The sequence below is a fragment of the Giraffa tippelskirchi genome, chromosome 4 (genome assembly GCF_054371585.1).
Source record: "Giraffa tippelskirchi isolate mGirTip1 chromosome 4, T2T-mGirTip1v1.2.pri, whole genome shotgun sequence".
NCBI classification, from domain to species: domain Eukaryota; kingdom Metazoa; phylum Chordata; class Mammalia; order Artiodactyla; family Giraffidae; genus Giraffa; species Giraffa tippelskirchi.
The window spans coordinates 3,618,297-3,637,012 of record NC_137278.1 but is presented as its reverse complement, the minus strand read 5'-3'; the positions used below and the strand labels follow the sequence as shown (position 1 = coordinate 3,637,012).

At 66.1% G+C, this 18,716-nt stretch overlaps 1 protein-coding gene across 3 annotated transcripts in view; it reads left to right on the top strand.

Moving 5' to 3' along the window:
• The window catches only part of NOTCH1 (notch receptor 1), a 45,372-nt gene that overhangs the window by 11,197 nt on the left and 15,459 nt on the right, over positions 1 to 18,716 (top strand). For all 3 annotated transcript variants that reach the window (XM_081590699.1, XM_081590700.1, XM_081590698.1), the window contains exons 3-15: positions 7,762 to 8,024; positions 8,531 to 8,869; positions 10,938 to 11,060; positions 11,572 to 11,805; positions 12,131 to 12,286; positions 12,443 to 12,628; positions 12,875 to 12,988; positions 13,673 to 13,786; positions 14,074 to 14,307; positions 14,396 to 14,506; positions 14,981 to 15,173; positions 16,565 to 16,710; positions 16,915 to 17,028. In XM_081590699.1, the coding sequence (XP_081446825.1) occupies positions 7,762 to 8,024; positions 8,531 to 8,869; positions 10,938 to 11,060; positions 11,572 to 11,805; positions 12,131 to 12,286; positions 12,443 to 12,628; positions 12,875 to 12,988; positions 13,673 to 13,786; positions 14,074 to 14,307; positions 14,396 to 14,506; positions 14,981 to 15,173; positions 16,565 to 16,710; positions 16,915 to 17,028 (2,327 nt within the window). The remainder of the gene's footprint in view (positions 1 to 7,761; positions 8,025 to 8,530; positions 8,870 to 10,937; positions 11,061 to 11,571; positions 11,806 to 12,130; positions 12,287 to 12,442; positions 12,629 to 12,874; positions 12,989 to 13,672; positions 13,787 to 14,073; positions 14,308 to 14,395; positions 14,507 to 14,980; positions 15,174 to 16,564; positions 16,711 to 16,914; positions 17,029 to 18,716) is intronic.

The following is an 18,716-nucleotide window of genomic DNA, read 5'->3' as shown; positions in this document are numbered from 1 at the left end:
CAAGGTCGTGGCCAGCCCAAGAGCCTCCTGCTTTCTCCGCTGGAAAGAGTCTCCCCCGAGCCCAGACGGTCCTAGGCCCACACCAGCGGGCCCGGTCTGCAGGGTTGTCCCCAGGGTGTGACTGCGGGTCTGTCCCTCAGCAGCTGCCAGGGTTGTGTCTCCTGGTGTCTGCCGGGTGGGGGCTGGGGCGGCTGCGGGCTTGTGGGCAAGCCTAGGGACACAGGGCCCAGTGGTCTGCCTCGGGCAGGGGTTGGGGACTGGGCAGGTGGCGAGCCTGAGCTGGGAAAGGCGTCCAGGGAGAGGGCCTCGCAGGAGCCTTGTCGAGGCCCAGCGGCCGGCGGCTGTGGGCTCCGTCCTTCCTCTCTGTCCCTAGGGCCGGACAGACAGGAAGGAAGGCCACATGAGCCCTTGTGGCTGAGGGTGGTGACAGGTGACCGGCGCTGGTGGACCCCTCCTGCCGCACGGAAGGGGTGCGGGGAAGCCGGGGCCCAGGGCAGCCCCACCCTGCCAGCTGGGAGCTCCCCGATTCCCAGGCTTCTCACCCAGACACCGCCCCCACCTCCAATCCAGGGTTTTGAGTTTCAGCTGATCTTGTGGGGTTGTAAGAACGCATTGTCTGCTCCAGCCCTCCCGGTCTGGGAGATCAGGCGGTCAGGCGAGAAACCCAGGCTGCCAGGGTGGGGGAGGGGGGAGAACGAATGGGGTGCTGAGGGCCCACACCCCCTCCTCCACCCAGGGAGCTCCTGCTGGCCCTCCAGCTGCCTCCAGGGGGCGCTGTGCCCTGACCGCCCCCCACCCGGGGTGGGGGGGCCTGGCGTCTGGCCACCACTGGGGACAGCAGAGGTTAAGAGCTGCATTCAAACCCAGGTGGTGCCATGGGCATAACCTGCCAGAGCCCTGGTTTTCTCATCTGTACAATGGGCCAGTGTCCCTGCAGGACAGTTTTGAGAAAGAGACGTGATAAAGCTGGCAGAGCCTGAGTACAGGTCTGGGAGCGGGGAGGGGGGTCCACAGTGTCTTCCTTTTGGGACCTGTGTCGGGGGGTCCTTGGTGTCCTCCCCCGCTGCATTCTCAACTGGAGAATGGGAACAAGCGGAGCTGCCCCAAGCGTCCACTCTGGTCAGCGGGGGAGGACGGGAGTGCCCCTGGGCAGGCCTCCCCTCTCCCTGCACCACCGCATGGCCGAGCAGAGGCGGGCACTTGCAAGATCGTTTCTGGCTTTGGCTCGGATCTCAGTCTGCGGTTGCTGACTTAATTAATCGAGTTTTGGATTAAGCGGGCCTGCCCCCCCATGGCGCGGGCCGCACGTGCATCGATCCCTTCATTGTATCCAGTGTCTGGGGGCACCGGTCCGGCTCCGTCTTATGCGGAACAGAGCCCCCCCGGCCGCTGAAGGGGGGCTCCCCGGCCTCCCAGAAGTGGGGCTGCAGTCTCGACCACATGGGTCTCAAGGGGCTGCGGGGGGTGAGCCCTGGGTAAGGACACCCATTCCCACCTTTGTCCAGCTCCCGGCTCCATCTTCAGGGGTGATGGTTGGGGAATTAACCCAGCAGAACAGAGCCACAGGGGAGCGGTGGGCAGCAGGCTTTTCTCACTCGCCCAGCAGCCCCAGGGCTCTCGGGACAGCGTGTGGGCTGTGCCTTTTGCAATGTCCGGAGGGGCTGGCCAAGCAGCCGTGTGCCCGCCTGTGGGTGGGCCTGGGTCGTTCTCTGCCCACTGCAGCTGGGCCATCTCCGGGAAGCCGCTTGACCTCTGCCTTTCCGTCCCTTCAGACGGGCAGCCACTTCCCACGTCGAGGGTGGGGCAGCTCTGAGCGCCACGGGGGAGGGGGGGTGGCGAGCCGCAAGCATTGTTTTCCCCGCAGTGGGAAAGGTGGCTTCCCGGAGGACCGCTTCCGTCCACACACAACACAAAGGGCTTCCCCGCGCTCCTGCACTTCCTCTTTCCAGCCTATTCTAAACCATCCAGAGGTGCAACTTGGGAGAAAAGAGGCAAAGAGCCCCGAACGCGGGGAGCAGCTGCTGGGCCCAGCTGCTCCACACCCTGCCCCGCCCGGACCCCCTTCCTCCTCTGTGGCCGCTGCCTATTCTCAACTGAGGGTCAGTTGCTGTTGGGGGTTGGAGTCTGTCTGCCTCAGACCTGGCTGGTCCTTTTCTGGGGTCCCCCATCCCTTTGCAGCCCTGGCTGCCACTCGCCTCCTCCCTGAAGCTTGGGAGCCAGGGCAGTACCCTCCCTGTGCAGCTCTGAGCCGCCCCAGCCCAGCGGCCGTGCCAGCTAGAAGCAGACCACAGCTCAGCCAGGCGCTGCCCGGGTCCCTGCAGTCACTTCCTGGGGCAATTGGGGCTGCAGGTGGTGGGGTGCTGTCTCACACTGTGGCCTCCAAACCCGCGCAGGGCTGACCAGGCTCCGGGCTACCCTGGGCACATCCTGCCTGAAGCAGAAAGGGGCCTAGACAGGAGAGGACAGAGGGCAGTCTTCCAGGTGCCCTCAGGCATGGCAGAGTCATGGCTCAGACAGCGGTCTGGACCAAGGATGCTGAGGGCTTGAGAGAAACCTGCAGCCCCTGACCGCTGCAGCTCTTCGCCCTAGGGGCCGTAGGAGTCCCCAGGCACCCCTGGCTTTTGTGTCTCCCAGGGGCTCCGTTCCTCACAGCTGAGCTGTCCTGGTTGTGCCCAGTGGGGAAGGACCCCAGGATGGGCACGGTGGGTGGGCATGGTGGGGGATGCCAGCACAGGTCACTGAGCACCACCCCCCAGCCGCTGTGCCCCACCCCCACCTGCCATGAACACAGCATCCTGGAAGGTGTGATTCCCCACTGGGATTCGGGGCCCTTGGACCAGCCTCTGCCCAGAGGGGCTCAGGACCCCTGCTAAGCCTTGTCCAGGAGCACAGGTGGATTCCTTGACCCCGCCCCCTCTGAGGGAGGAGCTGGGGGCTCAGAGTCTGTCCAGTGCACCCCCTCTCTCCTGGCCTTAGTCTTCCTGTTCCATAAAGGAGCAGGAGCCTCCTCCGCCCAGTCTGCAGGTGGCCGCAGTCACCTGGGCTGCGGGTCTGAGAACCTCCCGGTCAAGCTGCCCCAAGGAGGGCCTTAGTGGCCTTTGTTTAGCATCCTGGACCACCTCTGGGGAGGAGGGGGGTACCCTGACGAGCCATCTGTGCTCCCTGGCCCCCCTCTTCGGGACCCTGGTGACACTGTGTTTGTTGGAGGGTCCTGGGCAGAAAGCCTGTGAGCGGAGGCAGTACTGGTGTGGGGAGGGTCTTCTATCAGGCACCCCGCTGCAGGCAGAGCTGGGGCCGGGCGTGTGGGTTGGGAGGGGCCTTCAGCTGTGGTGGGTAGGACCCCAGGCCCCAACTCAGCCCCCCTGGGGATACGGGCTGCATGGCTGGGGGACAGGGACATGCAGAGCCGTCCCTTTCTGCATTGGGTGGCACCTGCCCACCGTTGGGGCACAGGCCCCGGGCCTGCAGATGTGGCCTACAGCCATGGGTTACCGGCTCTTGCGCTGATATCCTAGGCCCCAGGCAGCAGGGTCGGGTGGGACCCTCCGTGCTGGGGAGCCCTGTGTCCCCCACGGCTTTCCTTAAGCAGGTGCATGGGCCCTGGTGGAGCCACCATGTCCCCAGGGACGCGTCGGTGAACTGTGTGTGAATCAAATCCAGCAGTGTTGGCTAGAGTGAGAGTCCACTGTGCCCCAGATGACCAGGCCGCCTCAGCACCGGGCCTTCTGTGCCCTTGATCCCCCAACTCCATGAAACGGAGGCCCGGCAGGCAGTGCCCGTCTGTGCTGCAGAGCCCCGCAGAAGTTCTTCTGATGGACTGTCTCGCCCATCCATCGGTGGTGCCCCCAGGACGCCCCTCCCCTGGGGCGCTTCTGTCCGGCCTGCAGAAGGAAGGGGGTGGCACACCCCCCGACGACCCCCGTCCCACGTCCACACCCCCACCCGGCCAGGGCCCTGTGCTCACCCAGCTCTGCCCTACTCAACCGCAGACTCCTTGAGGGCAGAACGGAGTGAGTCCTTCCTCTGTGCTGAGTCCCGCCTTGGAACAGCGGGGAGGAGGGAGCTGTCATCTCTCCCCTGGGGGTGGCAGATGGCCTGCTTAACTCAGAAAGGAAAATAGCACAATTTAGCATTAGTCCCGGGTGAAGGGGTGAAAGGTCGAGGCAGCATCTGCCTCCAGACGCTTCTGGGGCTGCATTTCTATGGAGCGGCGCTGGGGGTTTGGGGGGAGGAGCCAGCACGGAGGAAACAGTGAGGGACGCCCCGAGCTCCGGGCTGGGGGCTGGCCCGGGCGGGCGGGCAGGCGGGCAGCAGGCCCAGCAGCTGTTTGGTGCTGCCACCCCCCAGCCTGGTGCTGCCTCTCTGCAGCTCTGATCCTGGAGCCCTCAGCCCCACCTGACCCTCAGCTGCTGCTGGCCGTGATGGGCCAGGACAGGTCACCCCGCTGGGCTATGTGGGCCAGAGGGAAGGCGAGTGGAGGAGGAGACACTGGGTGACTGCCTTCCAGAGGAGAGCAAGACAGGGGAAGCCGCTGCAGGCCCCCGGGAGCCAGGAGCTGAGTGGCACAGTGCACGGGGTGGTTCTCGTCCAGCCTCAGGGTCGTCCCCCAACGGCCCCTGGCCCGGAATCCCAAGGCAGGTGTCAGGTGCAACTTTCCCCTCCAAGCATGGGCCCCGTCCCCACCAGGAACTTAGGCCGACCTGCCAGGACAGGTGTCGCAGACCGAATGGCCACGAGGGACTTGGTTGCTGGTCCCGGCGGACTGGCCGCGTCTAAGCAGCCTCACGGGCCCTCCACCTTCTCAGGGAAGTGTGGGTGCCATGGGCGCCTCCCCAGGAAACCCCAGCACTGCAGCCAGGGTGGGGGGCAAGTGGGGACATGTCTAGGTGAGGGGGGTGTGGCTGGAGGCTGCCCAGAGCAGGGACAGGCCTCTGACTGGCGGTAAGGCCCCTCCACCCTGCCTATCCCCCCTGCCCAGGCCAAGAACCTGCCCGCCTGGCCCGGGGCGTCTTCCCTCGGAACTGAGCCAGGCCCTGGTTGTCCCGAGCACTCCATGGAGCACCTGCCTCAGCTGCCCACCCCCCTCCGCCGGAGGCTGCCCCTCCCTCGCTGCCCTGTCCCTCCCCCGGTTGGGGTGCTTGTGGTGGACTGAGGCCAGGCCCAGCCCTGGAGCCGGCCTGCATGGGCAGCGTGCCTTCACAGCAGCGTCCGCCAGGCCTGGGCGGGAGCAGGGAGGACAATGGGCCCCCTCAGCCGCCGCCTTCCTCCCACGGAGGAGCCTCACTGGCTCCTGCCCCGCCCCCAACCCGCCAGGGCTGGCAGCCGCCGCTGCGCCGCCCGGGAGCAGCTGCCGCCCGCGTCCTCGGCCACAGGCGCACCTGCTCCCCAGCCGCCCTTTGTCCCTGCTGCTGACGCCTGATTTACTGGGCGCGCTTTCCCTCTCGCTGGCCCAGCGTAATTCATGCAGCCTCCCTGGCCAGGATGCTCAGTCCAGGTGGATTCTCCCACAGTCCTCTGCGTTAGGCTCCCCATTCAGTACGGGCTTGGCGGGGTGGGGGGCGGTTCAGGGACACACTGCCCCATGCCTGGAGGATGCAGGGTTGTGCACCCCGATGGGGCCTTTCTGGTCCACTTGGGAACGCTGCTGAACGGGACCAGTGATGGAGGCGGAGCCCACAAAGAGGACGCGCTGAGCAGCCTTGTGTGCATTTCCCCCAGGCCATGGGGCAGGCCTGCCTCATCTTGCCCACCTGGGTGGGCTTCCCACTCCTTGGAGCTGGGTGTGGACAGGGCGGGCAGGCTCCCACCCCTCACCCTGCTTAGATGACCAAGTGTCCTCTGTCCAGCTCCCACTTTCTGCCTGCTCTTCAGTAGCTGGGAAAGAAAAAAAGAGCCTTTTCTCCAACAGGGAGCGGTGGCCAGCTCCTGCCCGACAATGGAGGGCATTGAGAGGTGGGGGAAGTGCTACCTCCCAAGTCTCCCCCTCCCCTCCAGGGCTCTGGGTTCCCAGTGCCACTCAGGCTGGGACCACGTGGCCTGTAACTGGATCCATGCTCAGTGGGGGCCACGCCACCTTCCCCAGGCTCCAGGGTATGGCCCTGCCAGAGCCCAAGGTGCCAGGGTGCCAGTTGCACAGGGGGTGCATCCTGGAGTCTGTGCCCCCAGAGAGGAGCCAGCCACACCCGTCCTCCTCCCCCTCCCTGAGCAGGCTGGGTGGGAGCCGTGGCTTTGGCCTGAGTTACCGCTCCTGCACCCCTCCCAGAAGGGCAGCTGGTTTTCTTTAAGCCAGTTGGTTTGGGACTTTTGGCTTCAGGCGACAGATGGTGGTCCGGAGTGGCCATTTTGCGTCCTCCCCACCTGCCCTGCCCAAGCACAGCCTCAGATGAAAGCCCTGGCTTCTCATGGACCACCCCCTTCAGGACAGAGGCTGCCCCCGCCCCCTTTCCCTGTGCAGCTTTGGGCAGGAGGGGAGGGAGGGGGCCCTGGCGGGCTGGCATTTGTCGGAGGCGAGGCGTCCCGGAGTGAGGGCCTGAACCCCACGGAGCAGACCCTCCTGGGGGGTCTCGGGAAGGTGGGGTGGTCAGAGCCTAGGCGGGCCTTCTCTTCACCCAGGGTCCCTGAGGCTCCTGGCTGCCCAGCGGGAGGAGGAGGCCCCGCCCACCAGCGGCCGGGTGGGGGGGCTGCAGGCCCAGCGTCAGGGCCACCTTCCCAGGGGGCTGCTGGCTGGGGGCCACAGGCACGTTCCACCCCAGAGGTTCTGCCGCTGGGAAGAGGGAGGCCTGGCTGGTCCCAGAGCCTCTCCTGGCTGTGAGGTGACCCTGGGGGGCAGGGTACCGCCCTGCCTCTAGAAGCCGAGGCAACAGGTGGCCAAGGGCAGCCCCGGGGCGGGGGTGGCAGGTGCTGAGCCCTTCCTGGCAGGGAGCGCCCGGGATCAGGCCTGGGGGTGGGGGAGGCAGGGCGCCCCCCACTCCTGGCTCACCTGCTGCCGTCACAACAAGGGCAGCCGGCACAGGGCCTGCCGGAGCGGCGGTCCTCCTGGACCTGGCTTTCTCCAGCTGTGTAGGGGGCTGGGCTTCCATTGTGAAGCCTCGACCCCCAAAAGGGAGAAACTGTCTGGGCACCACGCGTGGGTGAGGGTGGAGCACTGACCAGCGCAGTCCTGTCGCGTCAGACCCCCGACCAAGAATTCCACGTCGGAGACAGCATGGGAAGCCCGGCCACGTGGTGTCTGCAATCCTTTCCCTGTTTGCTGTCGTATTCATACTGAAAGAAGAAGAATCTGTGAACTCTTTTATTACCCCAATAATGCACATTCATTACAGAAAAGCTGGGGAGAAAGAGGGCAGGCAGGTCCCCGAAACAAAAGGTTTCACAGAACACCATTCCCTTCCATGGAGAACGGCTGGGTCTGGCCCGCGTGGCCCCTTCTCAGGGGCTCACGGGTGCAGACGGATGCCTCCATGCATTCTGAAACCGATGCTGGGGCCCGCCAAACACTCTGGTGTCTAATGTCTCCAATTAACATAATCACTGTTTTTAAGCACGTGAAATTCCCTCGATGTAAAAGTAAGCACTTTAAAGCGGACGGCTCAGTGGCGCTTGGCACACTGGTGATACTGGGCAACGACCCCACTCTGGTCTCAGAACCTCCCCGAGCCCATTGAGGGGGCCACTGCCCGGGAGGGGACCCCTGTGGGTGCTGGGGCTGGTGGCGGGCTGGCTGGGGAGTGGGCGCTCACCACCCTGCTGTGTCTGCCACAGCTGCAGCGGGGCCTTCGCGGGCCAGAAATGCCAAGCCCCCAACCCCTGCCTCAGCGCCCCCTGCAAGAACGGCGGGACATGCCACACGGCGGAGCGGGGCGGCCTGCTGGACTACGCCTGCACCTGCCGCCTGGGCTTCTCAGGGCCGCTGTGCCTGACGCCCCGCGACCATGCCTGCCTTGCCAGCCCCTGCCTCAACGGCGGCACCTGTGAGCTGCTGACGCTCACCGAATACAAGTGCCTCTGCCCCCCGGGCTGGTCAGGTGAGGACCCCGGCAGGGGGCAGGGGCGGGGTGGCCCTCCCCCAGCTGCCCACACAGCCGATGCCGGGCCCCCGTCCGCGTGGCCGTGGAGGGTCCTGGACTGGGCTCGGCTGTGGGGGTCAGTGATCCAGAAATTGCCCAGAGTCCCCCCCCCCCGGGGTCCCCATGCTGCTTTCCAGCCCTGGAGGCGTCAGTTTCCGGCTCGAGGGCACCCCCCCCCAGCAGCCTTTGTGAGAAAAGGGGAGATTCCCCCCGCCCCTGCAGGAGCCGTGGTGTCACCGCCAGCTCAGGAGGGACGCAGTCTGGGTCAGCTCCTGAGGGGCCCCGGCCTGCTGTGCCTCCTGCGATGGTCACTCAGCCCCTAAGTGGGTGGGGTCCCTGGGTGGTGAGGAGCTGATACCACTGGGCCCATCCCCGGCTCACCCCTCGTCCGGGTCTGGACACTGCGCCTGGCTCACAGGAGCCAGGGAGGCCAGCTGACCACCCTCCGTCCCCTGCCCCCCCAGGGAAGACGTGCCAGCAGGCCGACCCCTGCGCCTCCAACCCCTGTGCCAATGGTGGCCAGTGCCTGCCCTTCGAGGCGTCGTATATCTGCCACTGCCCACCCGGCTTCCACGGCCCCACGTGCAGGCAGGACGTCAACGAGTGCAGCCAGAGCCCCGGGCTCTGCCACCACGGCGGCACCTGTCTCAACGAGGTCGGCTCCTACCACTGCGTCTGCCGCCCCACCCACACCGGCCCCCACTGCGAGCTGCCCTACGTGCCCTGCAGCCCCTCCCCCTGCCAGAACGGGGGCACCTGCCGCCCCACGGGGGACACCACCCATGAGTGCGCCTGCCTGCCAGGTACTGCCCGCTGGAGGCGTGCAGGGGGCGGGGAGCTGGGCAGCTGGGTCTGGGGGCGTCACCCAAGCCAGGGTGGTTGGAGGGCAGCCTTGGGGGTGGTGTAGGACTGGCTCTGGGATGGGGGCACCCACCCACCAGTTGCCGCCCCGGGATGGGTCTGCTGTGACCCCCTGGTGCTCCTCCCCTGTGCCAGAGACCCTGCTGCCCCCAGGGAGGGCCTGAGCATTCCGTCTGCCCCGGGGTCACCCCTGCCCTCCTGGCCCCCTGCTCTGAGTCTCCCGGGCTGTGAACACCCGCCTCCTTCAGGCCCCCCGGGAGGCCCCTTATCCCAAGTTCCCTGGGACCACGTGCACGTTACAGAACTCTCCCCCACTGCAGGGAGCACCCTCCCTCGTGGGGCTTCCCCTGGCTCCTGGAGGTGGGGCCGGGGGGAGCCGGGGCTCACGCGTGCCTCCCCTCAGGGATGGCCCTTCCTCCTGGCCTCTCCAGTCACCCACTGCCGGGCAGGAGTGACAGGTGGGCCCAGCCCTCCCCATCCCCCCAGCAGCCCCACCGCTCCTGTCGTGTGGCCCAGACTTTCCACTGTAGTCTTCCTCTGAGACCGTTTTGCTGCTGCTGATCTAAAAGTACTAATAATGACAAAGAGGTTCGAAAACCTCCAGTCCGTCCCTTGCACGGGAGCAGTTAGGCAGGAGCTGGGAAGGGGAGGGTGTTTGGGGGTGGGGCGACGAGGAGGTGGGGTCGGTGGGGTTTGGGTGCTGGAGAGGGGAGGGCCCAGGGTCCGGCTGACCCAGGACTGACCCAAAGGTCGCTCCGGCCCCCACATGGCCCTTGGCCCAGCCCGGCCCTCGCAAAGAGGAAGTGCTCTTCCCGCTCGCGAGCCCCGGGCCTGTTGCCTCTGCGTGCAGACGCCAGGCATGTGCATTTCCGGTCCCTGGTGCTCCCCTCGCCACCTGCCTGCCTCAGCACTACCCGCTGCTGGGCTGGCCTGCTTGGCTGTCTCGGAGTCTGGGTTCAGATGCCTTCCGGGGTGGGGGGTGCTGTGGGACCCCGAGCTGGCGACCTTGCGTCTGGCCCCGTGGGTCAGGAGAGGCTGTGGAGTGGGCTGGGGAGGGTGGTGGGCGGTGTGGGGGCCTGGCAGAGGGGGCCGCACACGTGGAGTAGGTGCGGGCCCACCGGCCGGAGGTGAGCTGAGGCTGGGGAGAGGCAGTGCTTTAGGCCCACGGCACGCAGGAGGGACTAGAGTGTGGGCGCCAGGTTCCACTGGGGGGGGCCTCCGAGGGAGGGGCAGGAGGGGGTCCAAAGGCGCCCTGGGAGGGGCATTAATTAGTAACCGGCTGCAGGTTTGGCTATTGCCAGACGCACCTTTCTGGGTTGATTATTGAACCAGCGGGAGTCGAATGGATTAATAGCTAACTGACTGGATGTGGAGGTGCTGCCGCGGAGGTTGGCCCGGCTGAGAGCGGGCTGGGAGAGGGTGGGGGCTCCCACCCTGCCTGCGCCTCTGCGGCTGGGAAGTGGGGGGGCCGCACCTGCATACGCATCCCCACCCCCGGACTGCCTGCCGGGGTCCCACTGTCTCCCTGCTCCAGTTCCCCGCATGGGGGCTCCCAGGCCCAGCGTTTCCCCTGTCAGATGAGGTATCCATGGCCACACGTGGGGGTGTGTAGAGCACCCCGACCACAGGGCTGGGCCCGCAGGCAGTGCCCGGTCACAGAGGCCATAGCACAGACGTCTTCGCCGACAGAACCCCGGGGAGCCTGTGATCATGGGTCCCTGTCTGTTCAGCCGGCCCTTTACAGAATGATTGCTTAGGAATGTGCTGACAGTGGACTCCGGGGTGTGGGGCCCGGTCACAGGAGTAGGGAGGGCAGGGTGTGGGGCAGGGACCCCGAGGGCTCCAAGGCGGTGGGCATCACAGGGCAGGCCGTGGAGAGCAGCTCTCCACCCAGAGCAGGGTGTCCTGGGTCCAGCCAGGAAGGTGCCAGAGCCCAGTGCAAGCGTGACAGGCCTGGTGAGGGCCCAGCCCCGCGAGGAGGCCTGACCGGGCTGCTGGCCCCTGCCGCAGGCTTCACTGGCCAGAACTGCGAGGAAAACATTGATGACTGTCCAGGGAACAACTGCAAGAACGGAGGCGCCTGTGTGGACGGCGTGAACACCTACAACTGCCGCTGCCCCCCGGAGTGGACAGGTGCGTACACCGGGCGGCTCGGGTGGGCACTTCTGCCACTGTAGTCTGCACCCGTGGGGGGCAGGCAGGAGGGAGCTGAGACCTGGGATGGAAAGGATGCTGTGACCTGCGGCTGACCCCCCCACCGCGAGGGTCTGAGGCCCCCCCAACCCCCTGGAGCAGCACAGACATGAGTGGCACCAGCCGGTCTGTGTGGGCCATTTGCAACCTGGCCTGGGGCTGGCCTGGCCACAATCAGGTCCCCAGTTTGAGCCCAGCTTGCTGGCCAGGACACAGGGATGCTGGCCAGTAGGATGTGGGCTCTGTCCACAGGTGAGCATGGACCCCAGTGCACCTGTGCTCATGGAGTAGCCAGGCAAGAGCCCCCCGGTGCCAGGGGTGCAGGGGAAAGGCTGACTCTGGCTGGTGGGGGTGGAGGAAGTCAGGAAGACTTCCTGGTGGAGACGAGATTCTCAGCTTGGCGGAAGGGGCCGGAGGCACCGCCCAGCCCGACAGTCCCGGCCCCTCGCAGGTCAGTACTGCACAGAGGACGTGGATGAGTGCCAGCTCATGCCCAACGCCTGCCAGAATGGCGGGACCTGCCACAACACCCACGGCGACTACAACTGCGTGTGTGTCAACGGCTGGACGGGCGAGGACTGCAGCGAAAACATCGATGACTGCGCCAGCGCCTCCTGTTTCCAGGGCGCCACCTGCCACGACCGCGTGGCCTCCTTCTACTGCGAGTGTCCCCACGGCCGCACGGGTGAGCACCCAGCCCGCCACTGGGCGGAGGGCCCTTGGGGGTCAGGCCTGGGTGAGGGGCCTCGCACAGAACCTCACACTGCAGCTTTGTGGGGCCCATAAGGGGGGAGCCCCAGAAGGGGCCTACTGGAGTGAAAGGGGCGGCTGTGAGCCTCTCGGAGTAGCTCCGGCATCGTAGGGCCCTCCACAGGGTCTCTGGCTGTGTCACGGTGTGGGAGGGGCCTATCCCTGGGGAGCCGGGTGGGGGCGGACACCAGCTGTGGGCAGTCCACGTTCCCAGCCTGTGGGGGGGGCAGTGCCTCCAGTGACCCCACCGCCATGTCCAGGTCTGCTGTGCCACCTGAATGACGCCTGCATCAGCAACCCCTGCAATGAGGGCTCCAACTGCGATACCAACCCCGTCAACGGCAAGGCCATCTGCACCTGCCCCTCGGGGTACACGGGGCCGGCCTGTAGCCAGGATGTGGATGAGTGCTCACTGGGTATGGGCAGCCAGGGTGCTGGGGCATCTGTTGGAAATAGTCCGATGGGGGCAGGCGGGTCTGATGGGGGAGGCAGGCACACCCCTGAGTGTTCCAGAGGCCAGGGTTCCCAGAGCAGCCCCTCAGCCGTGCCACGTTCCCACCCCCCACCGCCAGGCGCCAACCCCTGTGAGCACGCAGGCAAGTGCATCAACACGCTGGGCTCGTTCGAGTGCCAGTGTCTGCAGGGCTACACTGGCCCGCGCTGCGAGATCGACGTCAACGAGTGTGTGTCGAACCCATGTCAGAACGACGCCACCTGCCTGGACCAGATCGGGGAGTTCCAGTGTATCTGCATGCCCGGTACGCGGCCGGCCGCCTGCCGGACCCTGGGGGTGGGGAAGCCGCGTCGCCTCTGCCCTCGGCCTCTGCGCCCACCCAGGCTGCAGCCCCCTCCACGGTTATCTGGGGAGACTTGAGCTAGGTCTCTGGGGCGCAGCGGAGAGCAGGCCCGCGCTGGGCAGCTGGGTCGGCCCTGGGGAGCAGGTGTGGAGGGGACGGGTGTTACTTTCTGTGTCCCGCGCCCCCTGACCACCCCGCTCCTGCCAGGCTACGAGGGCGTGCACTGCGAGGTGAACACGGACGAGTGCGCCAGCAGCCCCTGCCTGCAGAACGGCCGCTGCCTGGACAAGATCAACGAATTCGTGTGCGAGTGCCCCACTGGTGAGACGGCCCCGCTGCCCGCCCCGCCCCTGCGTCGAGGCCGGGTCAGGTCCCCGGGGCGGGAAGGGGGCGTGAGAGCCTCACCTCCGGAGTGTGCGGGGGAGGGTTGGTTTTCGGCCCCCAGCGGACAAGGCTGGGCCGGGCAGGGGTCCTGGCCCCCACCTTGCTGAGGAGCCCGGGGCCCAGAGACCCTCCTCCCTGCTGTCGTGTCCCAGCGGGAGGAGGGCCAGCCTGCCGCGCCCACCTGCCTCTGCCAGCAGCAGTGGACGTGATAGCCAGGAGGGCCTATGGAGCCTGTGGGGGCCCGAGTCTGTCACAGGGAAGGGCTGGGGGACGCCAGGCCCGGGGAGGTGTTGGGGGTCAGAGCCCTGGACCTCCTGGGATGCAAATCAACTGTCCCAGACGCCAAGCCAGGAACCTCATTCTCAGCCCAGCCCTGCTGTAGCCATGGCAACAGTCCGTCTTGGGCTGAGGCCCCTCTGAGGGGGCAGGGCAGGAGGGCTAGGACCCCATGGGTGGGCGCTGAAAGAGGGCGAGGAAAGCATATGGGCGTTTGCCCAGCCCTGGCCGAAGCACTCTCAGGGGGCCCTCCCAGGCGGCCTCCTCCGACCTTGGCCAGCCAGGGCTTTGCTGTGGTGCCGTTGTGCCCCTGGCGTCTGACCGCCATCCCCTCCCCGGCTGCAGGCTTCACCGGGCACTTGTGCCAGTATGATGTGGACGAGTGTGCCAGCACGCCCTGCAAGAATGGTGCCAAGTGCCTGGATGGGCCCAACACCTACACCTGCGTGTGCACAGAAGGTGCAGGGCCGCGACCCCGGGCAGAGCGGATGTGCAGAAGCAGGCTGGTGGGGTCCAGGGAAGGGGGTGGTCAGAGGCTGAGGCTGGGAAGGTGAGCCCTCAGTCTGGAGCCAGGGGCCAAGAGCGACGTGAGTCTCTGATCCCAGGCAGTTGAGGGGGGGCGCCCCAGGCATCCCCAGGCTTCCCCGGCAGGAACAAAAGGACCCTGGGTCTGGTGGGTGGTGTCCTGGACAGCCTGGTAACCCAGGGAGCAGCCACCCTGAGCCCCCGGCCCCCCGCCCCTTCAGGCTACACGGGGCCCCACTGTGAGGTGGACGTCGACGAGTGTGACCCCGACCCCTGCCACTACGGGTCCTGCAAGGACGGCGTGGCCACCTTCACCTGCCTCTGCCAGCCGGGCTACACGGGCCACCACTGCGAGACCAACATCAACGAGTGCCACAGCCAGCCTTGCCGCCATGGGGGCACCTGCCAGGACCGCGACAACTCCTACCTCTGCTTCTGCCTCAAGGGGACCACAGGTGCCTGGGCCCGGGCTGGTGCGGGGGGCGGGGGTTGAGCTGCCGATGAGGGAGCAGGAGCTGACCGCCTCTGGTCTCCCACCCCCAGGACCCAACTGCGAGATCAACCTGGACGACTGTGCGAGCAACCCCTGTGACTCCGGCACGTGTCTGGACAAGATTGATGGCTACGAGTGTGCGTGTGAGCCGGGCTACACAGGTGAGCCGCCCAGGATTTGGGGGCCCGCGGGCTCTGCCCTCCCGCCCGTGTCAGGGCCTTGATTCAGGGGCTGAAGCTGCGCTCGCAGGTCAGGGTCTCAGGACTGTGGGAGCCCAGCTCTCGGGCCAGCAGCCATGGCCGCTGGCAGCAGAGGCTCTGGAAGGACTGGGGGGGTGGGTCTGGCTGACGTTGAGATGGACATCCTTGAGCCTGGCGTGCCGGGTGAGAGCCAGCCCGGCAGGCCCGCGGTGGAGCCAGGCTCCCGGCGCACGTGCTGCCCTCTGTCCCACGCGCATCCAGCACGGGCCCTGGGTCCCGGGAGCAGAGCTTGTGTCAATGAGAGTCTGCACCTCGGGAGGACCTGGGGCGGAGCGGGGAGGGGGGGTTGCTTATGGAGAGGGAGACAGAGCGCCAAGGGCTGGGACCCCGAGCCTTCTCCCACTCCTGCCGTCTGAGCTGCCGGGCCGCCCGCAGGGAGCATGTGTAACATCAACATCGACGAGTGTGCGGACAGCCCCTGCCACCACGGGGGCAGCTGCGAGGACGGCGTCAACGGCTTCACCTGCCGCTGCCCCGAGGGCTACCATGGCCCCACCTGCCTGTCCGAGGTCAACGAGTGCAGCAGCGACCCCTGCATCCACGGGGCCTGCCGCGACAGCCTCAACGGGTGCGTCCTCGGAGCCCTGCCCTAGGGCCGGGGGGTGCGGGGAAGCCCCGAAGAGGGCCGTGTGCGGGCGCGCGCTCGGCTCCTGCTCTGAGTCCAGCACTGCGCTCGGCTCCAAGTGCGCCCGGGGAATGCGTCTGTGCCAAGGCAGCAGACCAGGGGTGAAAGCTCCGAGATCTATGAGAGCGGAAGGGGCGTCCTGGGTCGTATTCGAGCCCCTTTGGGCCACAGCTCAGTCGGTAAAGAATCAGCCTGCAATGCAGGAGACCCAGGTTCTGTTCCTGGGTCGGGAAGATCCCCTGGAGAAGGAAATGGCAATCCACTCCAGGATTCTTGCCTGGGAAATCCCATGGACAGAGGAGCCTGGTGGGCTACAGTCCATGGGGTTGCGAGAGTCGGACACGACTTAGCAACTAAACCACCACTGAGCTTCCATAAAGAGGCTGCTAATGTCATCCAAGGCCGAGGCTGGGGGCCGGGGCCTTCAGTCCCACCCTGACCGCCGAGGACGGGAGAGGGGCTGCAGGGCAAGTTAATCACCAACGGCCAGTGATTTATTCAGTCACGCCTGTGTGAGGAAGCCTCCATAAAAAGGCCAAGTGCAGGAGTTCAGAGAGCTTCCGGGTTGGCGAACAGGTGCTCGGATGGGGCAGGGACCAGCTCTGAACCCTTCCCCATCCCTGGCCCCGTACGTCTCTTCCATCTGGCTGTTCCAAGTTTCCCTGCTTATAGTAAACCGTTGATGTAGTAAGTCAAACAGTTTTTCTGAGTTTCGTGAGCTGTTTCTGCAAATTTCAAAAGAAGAGTTCTGGTTCCTGGCTGGTCAGAAGTAGAGGTGACAACTTGGGGCTTGGGATTAGAGTCTGACCTGGGGCCAGTCTGGTAGGTCCCAGCCCTCGCTAGGGGGTAGGGGGGCGGTCTGCGCTGACTCCAGGCACTTAGGGCCAGAACTGGGTTGCGGGACACCCAGCTGGTGTGGGAACCCCGCCCATATATGTGGTGCCAGAATATTAGAGTGTAGAGAAGCTGACTTTTAGTTTCTGACACCCACTGCGTGCTTGGTGTTGGCTCTATCTAAATGGAGTGATGGACATGGCAGGGACCACACGCCCTCGTTTTGCATAGAGAGGGTAAGCAGCCTGTTCAGGGTCACACAGCAAGTGAACAGTGGATGGTCTCCTGACCACTGCTCTGAACGGGGAACTGTCCCAAACCCTTACCACCATCTTAGTCGAGGCGGGCTATTTAAAGTTGTTTAAAGGACTCCAAGGGTCAGAGTGGACCCGTGTCTCCATCTAATCAGGTCATAGGACGGTGGCGGAGTCTGGGTGGCTCCCAGCCTAGGCCCCGCCCTCTCTGGCCACACCTGAGCTGCCATGTGGTCGCCTCTGCAGGTACAAGTGTGACTGTGACCCTGGGTGGAGCGGGGCCAACTGTGACGTCAACAACGACGAGTGTGAGTCGAACCCCTGCGTCAACGGGGGCACCTGTAAGGACATGACCAGCGGCTACGTGTGCGCCTGCCGCGAGGGCTTCAGTGGTGAGTGGGACGGGGGCCCCTGGTCCCAGAGCAGGCCCTGGGGGCAGCGCGGAGCCCGGACACAGGTCAGCTGGCGAGACCCCCGGGGGCTCCCGGACCGGCTGGTATGGGCTCCAAGGGCAGGGCTTTTCCTCCACACCAGGCAGAACTTGGCCGTAGCACCCGGGGTGACGGCCACCCTGACCGCGTTCCCTCTCTCTCCAGGCCCCAACTGCCAGACCAACATCAACGAGTGCGCATCCAACCCGTGTCTGAACCAGGGCACGTGTATTGATGACGTGGCAGGGTACAAATGCAACTGCCTCTTGCCCTACACAGGTATGTGCGGGGCCTGGAGAGCGGGGGCGGGGCCTGGGGTGTGGGCGGGGCCTGAAGAGCAGGGGCCGGGCCTCGGCAGGAGGCACAGGTGGCTGAGGTGCAAGGCTGGGCTGGCCTTGTCTGCATCCTTCTGCGGGCATCCCAGAGGCCCTGCTCTGTACTCCGAGCCTTAGGCCTGGCTGCGTTAGGGCCTCGCCCTGCAGGTGTCTTTGCTCACAGAATAACCAGGTGCCTGGGAGAAAGTTTCAGCACAACTAAGTCCCTACTTGGGGGACCTGCCTGGGAGGTGGCCCCCTTGGCGGCGGAGCTGGGCCTGCGCTGTCAGCCTCCCCGCCTGCTGTTCATGCTGCCCTGAGCGGGGGGCGGCGAGGCTGCCTTCCCCATCGCTGGCCAGGCCTGAGGGAGTCCTTTGATGGCGGGCCCTCTTTGTGTAGGGAAACAAGGAGCCCTGTGTTCCCGCTGAGAGTGGCGGGAGACTGGTCCCTGGTGTCTCAGCTGCTGCCATGGGCCCGGCCGGGGGAGGCGGGATGTGGGTCCCCTCCTAAGGAAAGATTTGCCAAGTGTTAAAAAATGGAAGTCACGACTGCTCAGGCCACCAGGCCCCCCAGGGATGGGGCAGGGGGTGCTGCAACTGGGGACGGTCCTGAGAGGCCCCCATAGGCAGGGGTGGGGCCCGTGACTGTGGTTCTCATGACATCGGCGGCCTGTGGCTGGAGCATTGTTTCCTTTGACTGAAGCTGGGGACCTGGACTTTCTCTCCTCCACCGGTGGCCGCCCAGGGCGCACCCGAGTCCCTTTCGGACACGCTGCCATCGGGACTGGCGGCTGGTGGGGAGGAGCCGGCCTGTGCTGACCCGCTTCCCGTCCGCCCGCTTCCTGCTTCCCTCTGCACAATTGTCGGAAACCCTGGCGAATTTCCTGCCGGCTGGGGTCACTGTGGAAACCGATAGAATGAAAGGCCCTGGACGGTCACCCTTGCGGGCCGGGGAGATAATGGGCGGCCAGGAAGATAACGCTTCCTCGCGGGCTCGGGACATGGCCCCGTGGGCCGTAAACAGGAAACTCTGCGTTGGGCTCTCATGGAGGAAAAGTCACCCGGTGTACCGGGGTCCAGGCAGACTCCTGCTCCCACCCGGGGTCCTGACGCCGTGTCTGGTGCTCCCCTGATAAGCGGCCATGCTGAGGGCTGAGGCTGGCATGTGCCCTGCAGTCACAGCCTTTGTTTAGGGGCCTCCCAAGATGGGCACTAGCCGCCCGAGGCACCGAACCCCTGGAATCAGCTCCCAGGCTGCCAGCTCAGTGCAGGGCCTTTTGCCACCAGCAGGGCATGAGGCTGGGAGCGGGTCCAGGGCCTCTGTGACACTGAGTGGGTGGGTGGGGGTGTCAGGCCCAAGCCAGTCCTTGTTCCTGGCACTGTCGGGGGGTGAGGCCCAGGCTGTTCCTCCAGCTTGTGGGCGCCCAAGGGTTCCCCTGGTTCACGTTCAGGTGCTGCCTCAGCCAGGCGCTCACACAGCCAGGGTCCCAGTGCCGCGCTGTATGTACCCCCCCGCCCCCCACGCAGGGCAACCAAACGTGCTTTGACGGTAGAACCACCTGTTGATGGTGGCCGCCGTGGCCTGTCAGGACGTGCCCAGGGCATCGACCTCTGGCCGGGGCTCCTGGGGGTGCTTACCGCCCTGCCTCTCCCT